This window comes from Cyprinus carpio, chromosome B12 (genome assembly GCF_018340385.1).
Source record: "Cyprinus carpio isolate SPL01 chromosome B12, ASM1834038v1, whole genome shotgun sequence".
Lineage (NCBI taxonomy): Eukaryota > Metazoa > Chordata > Actinopteri > Cypriniformes > Cyprinidae > Cyprinus > Cyprinus carpio.
Genome location: NC_056608.1, coordinates 3,747,968 through 3,760,482, shown reverse-complemented (window position 1 = coordinate 3,760,482; position 12,515 = coordinate 3,747,968). Strand labels below are relative to the sequence as shown.

At 39.0% G+C, this 12,515-nt stretch overlaps 1 protein-coding gene across 1 annotated transcript; it reads left to right on the top strand.

Moving 5' to 3' along the window:
- Window positions 1–7,478: 7,478 nt before the first annotated feature.
- LOC109060010 (solute carrier family 2, facilitated glucose transporter member 11) lies at window positions 7,479–10,683 on the top strand. The gene has a single exon (XM_042734927.1). The coding sequence runs from the start codon at window positions 7,690–7,692 to the stop codon at window positions 9,208–9,210; it is 1,521 nt and encodes a 506-aa protein (XP_042590861.1). The 5' UTR covers window positions 7,479–7,689; the 3' UTR covers window positions 9,211–10,683.
- The last annotated feature ends 1,832 nt before the right edge of the window (window positions 10,684–12,515 follow it).

Sequence of the window (12,515 nt, the reverse complement as noted above, 5' to 3'; positions counted from 1 at the left end):
TCATGCTAGCAACATGCTAGTCACTTGCTAATCATGCCAGCAAAACATGCTAGTCACTTGCTAATAATGCTAACAACATGTTAGAGACATGCTAGTCACTTTGCTAATCATGTTAATGACATGCTAGTCACTTGCTAGTCATGATAACAACATGCTATTCTATTGATAATCGTTATTAAATTGTTTTTGTTGCTTGTTAATTGTTATAGCAAAACATGCTAGTCCCTTGCTAATCATGTTAACAACATGTTAAAGACATGCTAGGCACGTGTTAATCATGCTAATGACATGCTAGTCACTTGCTAGTCATGCTAGAAACATGTTAGTCACTTGTTAATCATGCTAGCAACATGCTAGTAACTTGCTAATCATGTTAACAACATGCTATCAACATGCTAGTCACTTGCTAATCGTGCAACATGCCAGTTTACTATTTCTTATCTATTTATCTATCTGTCTATTTATCTATCTCTTTTTTCTGATAGACTGTATTGCCTTCAAAACTTTAAAACTACTTCAAATTAGTTGAAACTGAAAACCCTCAAACTTTAAGCTTTTAAAGCTATTTCACACTTTCTGGCTAGCCTTTTTCAAGCCAACTTAAAGTTTGCCCTACAAACTTTACTATATAGTTGAAACTTGTTCTTTTAAAATGAAATTAACTGTTTGAATAATGTAAAAAGAACAAAAAAAAAAAAAAACTTGTAGACCAAAGGTTGACCCTTACAGCTAGTTGAAACATTGTTTACTATGTTCAATCTCTTGTTATAATGCATCTATTTTTATGTGACTGTGCAGCATTTCTCAATCCATATAAAGTACCAAAATAACTAGAACTAAAATTTTAGAAAAATTTATATCGACATTCAGCAAATAAAAAGACAAAAACATGCTACCAATTAACTAAAATTAAAATGAGAACAGGACGCATAAAATATAGATTCATAATTTAGTGTACACCTGTAAGTAGCCTAATAATCACAGTTGTCCAGTATCGCCAAGACATGTTTAACTAGTGAGCTATCCATTAACGGCATGGCCGGAGGGTGAACCAATTCCAGGGTAAGGCTAAAAGCAGCCAAATGTATTAAACATCTAAAAACCCATCTTTTTAGGCAACAAGACATAGGAGTTATGTAGGCTAATGAAATATGTTTAATGGGACTGAATTTGTATTTAACGTGAAGTGATTACCTTTAAACAAAAACATTAGAAATTGATAATTAGGCTATATAACATTTCCTTTCCACGGTTATTAGAACAGCGAATAAATTATATATAAAAAGTGACATTATCACTTACTTTGTTCTATCGCGAGTTTAAGCGAGCACTCTCAAAAAAAATTGTAAAAAATAATAAAAACTATTGTTTTAATCACTGAAGCTGTATACACTGTGAAATGAATCTCTTACATTGTACGTGCATTTGCACTTTGTTGTTTATGATGAGAGAATTTGCGGAATTCAGTCAGAGAAAGCATGCATACTCAAAACTGATGAGTTTCAGTGATGACTCATCTGAACGCCTCTGATTGCATTCCTAAGCTCAACAGAATTGTGTGTGATTGGTTAAAATGCGCAACACTGTAAAAACATCTAAAATTAAATATGGTGCAACATGATCAGATTTTAATTTGATGCCACAATCGACACTATCTGTTCATTTTCACTTGGTTAGCAACAGACATTATAGATTTAATTTGTTTGTGCAGGGGCATTTTTGGCCCAAGTCCCCATGGCCAGGAGTCAGCCTTATACATGTTCTGCCTTTGATTAACAGTAGATCATTTAATAGCACTTACCAGATAACAGCTAGTGCGCAGGTGTATAACTCTGCAGAGGTGGCTTATAATCAGCTAGCTGAACTAATTAGAGTTGGGAAATGCTGCTGGTATGTTCAAATGTTTATAGCACGGGTAGGCTAACGTGGACTGTTGTCAGCCAGGTATTTCTAGCTAGCTAGCTAACATGCTACCCACTAGCCAGGTTAGTCATTGCTAACTTAGCAAGAAATAACAGTTGAAATACATTTAATGTTGTCCACAGATGCACAGAACAGTGTTGCAGCATGGGCAGATTGCTCTTCAGAGATCTTCATCTGTGGTTTTATGGCGGTTTTGCAAGCCAGCATAAAAGGTGTTTACAGTACATACATTACCGCCACCTAATGATCTGGAGAGTGAAGTGCACACAGATTTGGAAGAAAAGAAAGGAAGAAAAAATAACAAGAGAGAGGGGGGAAAACTGGATTCTATCCATTGTTCCTATCTTTTTTAGATGTCATTTAGATGACATCATAGATTATATAATTTACTATAATTAAATTAATTTAGTAAAGATTATATAAGATTATAATTTAATGCTGTCAAAATCTCGAAATAATGTCATCTTTCTTCCTTATTTCTATATCTTTTCCACTTATTTCCAACACTCCTCTTCCTTTAGATCCACTGTTCCATATTTTTTGCCATTTCTTAAAGGTGCAGTAGGAAATCTTGGAAAATGCTAACTTTAGCCTGATAGCACTGAAAGCAAACATCCCATCCTCCCTGCAAATCGCTGTCCAAAACCACGCCTCCTGAATGCATTAACACGAACAGACCAGACGACCAGAGACAACATCGCTACAATACATCATGTGTCATTCACTGGTAAGAAAACTTTATAGTAAAGTTAGTAAAGGTACTACAATACCAGGAAGGAAGTCAGGTTGTTGATGTTTGCCTGCCATTTTCGCTCTGTCGGCACAGCGTACGTGAACATGCTGATGATGTACCGTGTCTGTGTGAACAGGGTGCACAGAGGTATGCAAATACATGTGTTGACAGGCAGGCGGGCAGGCATTTGGATCCAAGATGGCGCCAAGCAGAGTAAACTTTGCAGTTTTTCATTTGTTTTACTTGTTATTTTGTTGTCATACGTGTTGAATGTTGTTCTCACACCAACGAAAAACAAGGGACTGCTGCATTATTTGCCTCACAGAAAGCTGGATGTCTGCAGCGGTTCCAGACTCAGCCATTGAGCTTACGGGGTTGGACAGAACGAAAGAGCTCACAGGGAAAAGCAGAGGTGGGGGTGTTTGTTTCTTTATCAACAACTCGTGGTGTGATGAAAGGAACCTACACTCTATTAAATCCTTCTGCTCCTGTGATCTGGAATTTCATATGCTTCTTTGTCGACCATTCTGGCTACTGAGGGAATTTACAGCGGTCATAATCACCACTGTTTACATCCCCCCTCAAGGCAACACAGACCAGGGACTCAAGGAACTGTATGGGAATATAAGTGAGCAGGAAACTGCGTACCCAGATGCGGTGTTTATTGTTATGGGGGACTTTAACAAAGCCAACTTCAGAACAATAGCTCCAAAATAGTTTCAACACATCACAATCAACACGCGTGGTGATCGTGCACTGGACCACTGCTACTCTCCTTTCCGGGAGGCCTACAAATCTCTCCCCCGCCCACCTCTCGGCAAATCGGATCACTCTTCCATTCTGCTCCTGCCTGCTCATAGGTAGAAACTGAAACGGGAAGGACTAGCCCTCAGGACAATTCATTGCTGGTCAGACCAATCAAACGCTATACTGCAGGACTGTTTTGATCACGTGGACTGGGACATGTTTCGGGCCGCGTCTGATGATGACATAGAGGCGTACTCAGAAACTGTAACATGTTTCATTAGGAAGTGTGTAGAAGAAGTGTGTAGAAGATGTAGTGCAGACAAAAACAATCCGCATCTACCCCAACCAAAAACCGTGGATTAATAGCGATGTTAGAGCAGCCTTGCCAGTGCGGACATCTGATGATCGCAAACAAGCCAGTTACGATCTCAGGAAATCCATCAAAGCCGCAAAAAGACAATATAAAAAACAAAGTTGAAGAACAATTCAACACCAACGATGCAATAAGCATGTGGCAGGGAATCAATAACATCACAGATTTTAAAGGGAATAAACCAGTTACTGTGAACATTGCCGCCTCTCTACCGGATGAGCTTAATAACTTTTATGTTCGTTTCGAGGCTCACAACACTGCCCACACAGAAAGCGCTCCCGCGGCAGCTGCAGAAGAGGTGAGTGCACTCTCCCTCTCTGTCGTGGATGTAACCCGATCCTTCTGACGGGTGAATATATGCAAGGCTCTCCCTCTGTCTGTCTGTGGTTTCCTCGTGCTTCAAAAAAATCCACCATTGTGCCCAAACCAAAGAAAAACAAAATCACATGCTTCAGTGACTGGAGGCCCGTTGCTCTTACACCCATCTTCAGTAAGTGTTTTGAGAGACTTGTCAGAGACTACATCTGCTCTGTGCTGCCTGCCTCACTGGATCCGCTACAATTTGCATATCGTAGCAACCGTTCTACAGACGATGCTATTGCTTTCACTCTACACACTGCTCTCTCCCACCTGGAAAATAAGAACACCTATGTGAGAATGCTGTTTGTGGACTACAGCTCAGCATTTAACACCATAGTGCCTGCCACACTTGTTGCGAAGCTTCAGACTCTGGGACTAAACAGATCTCTGTGCAGCTGGATCCTGGACTTCCTGACAGGCAGAAGCCAGGTGGTCAGAATGGGCAACAACACTTCATCCCCGCTGACCCTTAACACTGGTGCTCCTCAGGGCTGTGTCCTCAGCCCACTCCTGTACTCCCTGTACACACATGACTGTACAGCCACACACAGCTCCAACGTCATCGTCAAATTCGCTGATTACACAACGGTGATAGGCCTGATCACCGACAATGATGAGACGGCCTACAGAGAGGATGTGAGCACCCTGACTAAATTGTGTCAGGAGAACCATCTCTCACTCAACATCGACAAGACCAAGGAGCTGGTGGTGGATTTCAGGAGACAGAGCAGAGAACACACACCCATCACCATCAACAAGACACCTGTGGAGTGGGTCAACAGCTTGTTCCTCGGCGTTAACATCAGTGAGGATGTCACCTGGTCTACACACACTGATGCAGTGCTGAAGAAGGCACATCAATGCCTCTTCTTCCTGAGACGGCTGAGGAAGTTTGGAATGAGCCCCAGCATCCTCTGAACATTCTACACCTGCACTGTAGAGAGCATCCTGACGGGCTGCATCATTGCCTGGTTTGGAAACAACACTGCTGGCAACCGCAAAGCTCTACAAAGGGTCGTGCGAACTGCCCACCACATTGTTGGAGGTGAGCTTTCCTCCCTTCAGGACATCTACACCAGGCGGTGTATAAGGAAAGCCCGGAGGATCATCAGTGACTCCAGCCACCCGTCCCATAGACTGCTCTCTCTGCTGCCCTCAGGAAGACGTCTCCGCAGCATCCGATCCCGCATTAGCCGACTGAGGGATACCTTTTTCCATCAGGCTATCAGACTAATGAACAGTCAAAACTAATACACCCTACAGCACCCTACAGCATACTCCCACAATATGGTATGCCACACACTGCACTTTAACTTCAACAGTTCAACACTGGACTATACATACACACTGCATTTAATACAATAATCTATGTGCTACCACTGGATACCGTCCAATGCACATCCATGACATTTTGTGTATCCAGTTCATGTATAATCTGTTGCACCTTAGCATATTTTTATGCGTATATATATCTACATAATGTAGAATGAAGAGACTTTCAACCAACATAACAAAGAAATGTTGCTGAAGACAATCACCTATTGCACCTTTAATTATTTCAATTGATATCAATTTCTTGATTCAGCTTTACTTGAAGATAGATCACTTTTTATTTGTGGATGATTTAATGCCTTCTTTGCCAGCAGATCTACTTCCTCATTTCCATCCACAGCCACATGTGTTGGAACCCGTAGTACGTTTACCAATATCCCAAACTGCCTTCTTCTAAACAAACACTGTAAAACTTCAAATACTAAATCTTGCTATTCTTCAGCTTTACCATTCAATAGTCTAATGAGAGCAGCCATTGAGTCAGTATCACAGTTCTTGCTGGGTAAACTTCTTCGATCCACTGTAGAGCTGGTATGATAGCTAATAACTCAGTAGTGTATACTGACACATGATCTGATCATCTCTTTGGGAACATCCAAGGGGGAATTGCTATTTGTAGTGATTGTTAATATTATTTATTTTTACTGACGTTAATGGTTGCTCATTAGCCTAATTTGTGAAGGGCCACTTGTAGGAACCCTTTGAGTGTTTATGAAGCATATAACAGCATAACAGTGACTGTAAAATATGTATTTTATGTATGGAAATGAGTTTTGAAACTTGGGATATGGTCACTACTTTGTGCTGCTGTTTGTACTCTACACTGATGTTGCACTATCAACTTTGGGTAGATTACTTATAAAACTGTAGTGCGTTACTCATGTAGTCAGTAATGTAATCCATTACATTACACATTTTAGGTGTAATACAGTATAATCAAAGTGCTTTTTGAATATATTTTTTTTGTTTACTTTTGACCTTACTTGTTCATCTCATTGATTTAAATAGGATAATCTTGTAGCATATTGATATAAAAAGACACAGATAAAGAAAATATATTCCATTCATTGTAATTAACAACATGAAGTGCATTAAACATTACATTATGTTAAGGCTGTCCAAACTGGGGTAGAACTGCAGGGGATTTGTGAGTTCTAATGAAAAGCTAATAATTAATTAAATAATAAAAATGTAAAATTAAAATAAATCATTTTAAAATAACACCAATCAAAATAAATAAAACACTTAGAAAGAATGAAAATGAAATATTTTATTTGTCATGTGACCATTAACCAACGTCATAGAATCATGAACATGTGATTTGTATTTATTTATTTATTTTCAATTCTCAGGAGTACTTCAAGAAAATATATTAGTTAAAAAAGGTTCAGATGACAAAAAAGTTCGGAAATACCTGCATTACATGCAAATAAGAAATAACATGAATTTAGCATTTTAATATGTTTGAAAGACAAAAGCCTCCCAATGACATAGTATTACATGGTTAAATAACCCACTGAATGGTAATTCAAATGAAAATGGACGTGTTCATCAGTAGTTGATGCAATGTAGAAACACTTCTAAAGCTTGTAATGATTTTTGTAAATCCATTGGTCAAATGCTGACTAGTGACTGGTCTTTGTGTGAATGTCCACAAAACTGGAAGACTTTCTGAGTGTATATAAGCAGTAGGCTATTTTCGAAAGGAACATTTAAAAGATAAAAAAAAAAATAATAATAAAATTAGGGAGAATCAACTAATTATGAACAATTTATTGCTATTGTATGAATAATATGTAATACAATCAATAAAAGTAACTGTAGTCTAAATAATAAAGTATTTTAAAAATGTTATTAAATCTCATTACAAGTACTTAATTTTTGGAATCTGATTACTTAATCCAGATTACATGTAATCAGTTATGTATAGTTTTTTTTTCACGGTTGTGCCATTATACAGCGTTCATCTGAACTGTATTGATGTATCCTGAAAAGGGACTCTTATCATGAAATACCAACAGACTGACGTCATTTTTCAGGAAGTTCGGTCTGCATCACTCTGTTCAATGACAGGAGATCACCAGGATCTGCACGTGTGTATTTCAGCTAGAATTGCTTTATATATGTATATAATTGCTTAATAATGGCACAGACTTTACATGCGAGTTGCTTGTTTTTCCTCTGACTATATAAACAGTAAAAAAAAAAAAAAAAAAAAAAAATGAATGACACTGTGAAGCGAGGAGGTTGCACGCGCACTCTTGCATTAACTGTGTGCTCAGCAGCCATTGGTGGCACTTTTCAGTATGGCTACAATATTTCAATCATTAATGCACCCACAGCTTATGTGCAGAAGTTCATTAATGAGACCTGTATGAAGAGATGGGGAACTGCTCTTGAGTCCAGTCAGGTGACACTAATATGGACCTTCATTGTCTCCATTTACTCACTTGGAGGACTTCTGGGATCCCTGCTTGCCGGCCCAATGGCTATTAAGTGCGGACGTAAAGGTGCACTGCTGCTAAACAACTGCTTCCTTTTTGTGAGCGCAATCCTGGCTCTGTGCAGTCGCTCCGCTGGCTCTTTTGAGATGATCATCCTTGCTCGTCTGCTGGTGGGGGTCAATGCTGGGGTTAGTATGAATGTCCAGCCCATGTACTTCGGAGAGAGTGCACCTAAGCACCTGAGAGGTGCCGTTGCCTTTTCTTCTGCGGTTTTCACTGCTTTTGGGATCTTGATGGGCCAGGTAACGGGTCTGACTGAAGTTTTGGGGAGTGAATCTCTCTGGCCTTATCTGCTGGCGAGCAATGCTCTCCCCGGCCTAGTGCAGCTGGTCACTTTGCCCTGGTTTCCAGAGAGCCCACGTTACCTGCTCATCGACCGAGGAGACCGAGAGGCATGCGGTCAAGCCCTGAAACGCCTCCGAGCATGCAGCGTTTTTACTGAAGAGATGGAAGAGATCCTCCAGGAGCGGGCAGGAGCAGGTGAAGCCCGTGCCAAAACGCTGTGGGAGCTGTTCGGTGACCGAAGTCTTCGCAGGCAGCTCTGCACCGTAATGGTTGCCAGCAGTGCCATGATGTTGTGTGGGAATGATTCCATTTACTTTTACGCCTCCTATATCTTTCAAGAAGTCGGTATTCCAGCGGACAGGATTCAGTATGTCACGATTGGCACGGGTGCCTGCGAGTTCACATCTGCTCTGGTGTGTAATCTCCTGATCGAGCGCGTTGGCCGCAGGTTGCTCCTCGCAGGCGGGTATCTGCTCATGGCTTGCTGGGCGGTGGTCTTCACTGTCGCCCTTTCGCTGGAGGGCAAAGTGGCCGGCATGCCCTATCTGAGTATGGTCTGCATGTTCGCCTACATCTTGAGCTTCGGCATGGGTCCCGCAGGAGTCACCGGGATCCTTCCCGCCGAGATCTTTGACCAAATGGCACGTCCCGCAGCTTACATGGTTGCCGGTTCCATGATGTGGCTTAACCTCTTCCTCATAGGAATGGCGTTTCCATTCATAGTTAAGGGTCTGGGACAGTTCTGCTTCATCCCCTTCTGTGGAGTTTGTGTGACGGCATGTCTTTTCATCAGTTTCACTTTGCCTGAAACCAAAGGAAGGACTCTAGCAGAGATCACTGAGAAGTTTGAGAAGCGGAATAAGAAAGGCACAGCTAATGGGCTTCCTAAATACGGGCAGCAATGTCAAAGTCTGACGGATCCATCAGAATTCCTAGAGACTGAGAATATCTGAGACAGATCAGGTTGATTTTGTGTTGCTCCTGTATTCAGATTTTATCAGTTTTGTCTGTCTTTTTTGCCCGGTCTATTAATTTATTTAAAAATACCTTGAAAATGCCATATATACTTCATCCAAGAAAATTGTAAACTTGTGTACACTTAGATGTATTAAAGGTTTTGGTTATTATGTATGGTTACATTACAATATTGTTGATATTAAATCATTAAATGGAAATGTTTCTTGAAAATGTCATAAGAAGACATATGCAACTAGCATGAGTTCCCCATGGAAAAAAAAAGAAGCTTTTCTGACGTGATGCACTTTAAGTTGCATCTGATTTAAAATGATGCATGTTGCGAATGTTTTTTTATTTTTTTTTTTATTTTTTTTTTTTTACTTTTATTATGTATTCTTATTTATCATCTGTCTTTTCTCCTTTCCTCCTTCCCATTTGATTGTTGAAGTTCAACTAGAAAATATAATACCAGTATGTGCAGTTGGGAAGAAGAAGAAGAAAAAGAAAAAAAAAACAGGTGCATGTTGGGAAATTGTGTAAAACTGTGATTTGATTCTCCTTATCAGGGATCCTTTTTTTTCTAGAAAACTTGAATCTTGACACCTGCAAAAGTGAAATGCATTTACAATTTGCACTTATGTATTTTACCTCATTCTGTGTCTCATAATGTAATGTTGTTAATTATGTATTGCAAAAAGAGTAACTTATTTTAAAAGATACACCCAAAAAGCAATGCAATTTTACCATGTACTGCATTTGTTAAAGATGTTTTTTAAAGACAATTATTGCCTGTATGAGATCTTACCAAGTATTTGTTTGTTGCACCAGCAGATGGCACTATATTAATATGATTTTTTTTTTCTTTCTGCACTGTTTGTCTGTTTGTAATTTTTAACCAAAACAAGGGAATTGACAGCATGCCGTTGCATTAGGTATAACCACAGCTGTAAAGGACGACAATCAGTGTCATATCCTTCATTTGTGCCTTATAATCACGTACTTGCTGCCTATCAAATCTCCAAAGTAATAACCTATATTCAACCAAATGAAACAGAATATTCAGTCCAAGTGCTTTGACTTGTATGATTTACCTTTTGTCCTAATTCCTTTAAATCATTGTATAAGAACTGTTAATCTATCAAAAATTCTGTATATTCAACTCAGTTTGTAGCTAGTAAAGAATGTTGCTTGATTGAAAAAGTCTCACTGCTTCTTTCACTGCTAATCATGTTTTAATTAATAATATGGTAATTTGTTTTGCTAATGATAACTTTGACTCTGCATTGCATTCAGTGCGTAATAGTGAATTCAAGCCAGTGCATTTGACTGTTCATTGGCGGTAATGAGGCTACAGTAAAAAGAATGTTGCATGATATATGCAAAGACTTGACTCATGTGCTGTATTATTAGAAGCTGCTTCAACACCCTTTCCTTCAACTTAGCGGAACGAGTAGAAAAAGGACTGGAGGGAAGTAAGTGTCCAGCCTAAGAAAATGAATTTATGACATCTCTCTTGTTAACAGATTTTAGTTAACATGAAGCCATTTAAAGTTCTCTTGTTTCTTCAGCCTTACATCACTGACAGTTTAAGTGGTTTGCAGAAAAGAATGGCTTAAGAATGGTTCTTGCAATGTGAATTCATACTGAATAGCTGAACAGATATTGTTGTTGTTGTTGTTTTATAGTATTTACCATAGTAAACTTTTTTTATTATTATTTTGTTAAAGGTGCTTTATGTAAGTTTTTGACTCTACTAAAGCATAAAATACCATAATATGCTTGCAGATATTTAAGAAACATATTTGTTTGTCTGAAAAACAATGCTACACTCAGTTTTTCTCCTTTGAAAATGTGCATTCTGGGTCGAATGTGGGTCTATGTTTTGGTTCGTGAAACCCGCCCACTGACAGTTTACCCAATTGTATTTAGGTATGGAAGCAGATTAGTCTCAAATATAATTCACGCAAAAAACACGATTTACACATGCGTAGACAATTTCACATGCATGAAACCTAATTCACGTTCACACAAAAAAAATTCACGTGCGTGAAAAAAAATATATATTCACAAAAAGCAATTCACATGGGCAAAATAAAATTATATATTCATAAAATACATTTCACAAATGCCAAAACACAATTCGTAGATATACAACTGTGCACTAAAACCTTTGAATGTTTAAAATGTACGAGTGTCTGAATGTACAAATCGTCATTTACTACGAATCCACTCGGATTTGTGTGTGTGTGTTTTTGAGACTTTCCTGGCAGAGCTCTCCTCCCACGTGGGTCTGTCGTACTCTTTAGCCAATCAGATGCAAGCTTACCATTCAACCAATCATATCATAAGCCAATGAGAGTGCATTCAAGGAGCACGATTCTGCGCACCTTTTGCGCCATATGGATTAATTAGAACGGAAATTAAGCCTTTACATCAGTAATCCCATAGACAGTAAAAGAAATGGACACAGCGACCCAATTGGAACTCAATTGAGACAAGTGAAGCCCATTTTTTGCGATTTTTTAGCACTTCCGTTTCTGACGCGCAGACTCAAACAAAGGAAGCTTCTGCCATTATTGTGACTTCATCTGAACATGTGCAAAACTACTCTCCTTGAATGCACTCTCAGTGGCTTATGATATGATTGGTTGAATGGTAAGCTCGCATCTGATTGGCTAAAGAGTACGACAGACCCACGTGGGAAGAGAGCTCTGCCAGGAAAGTCTCAAAAACACACACACACAAATCCGAGTGGATTCGTAGTAAATGACGATTTGTACATTCAGACACTCATACATTTTAAACATTCAAAGGTTTTTGTGCACAGTTGTATATCTACGAATTGTGTTTTGCATTTGTGAAATGTATTTTATAAATATATAATTTTATTTTGCGCATGTGAATTGCTTTTTGTGAATATATTTTTTTTTTCACGCACGTGAATTTTTTTTGTGTGTACGTGAATTAGGTTTCATGCATGTGAAATTGTCTACGCATGTGTGAATCGTGTTTTTTGCGTGAATTATATTTGAGACTAATCTGCTTCCGTATTTAGGAACCCCGGGTTGCCAGTTGGCGTGAAACACAGCGTATTACATTTCAGTCATGGAAGCTGGCAAACGAAAGTGTTGGTGTCGTCAATCTGGCAACCTACGTGTGCATAATGTCTGAGGAAGGAAGAGCAAGGTGAAAAAAACCCAACTCTCAAATATTTTGAATTTGAACTTCAATACCTAGTTCAACCACTTGGTGTCAATCCTACATCCCACACAGCATCTTTAAATTGAATTCAAGAATTTTG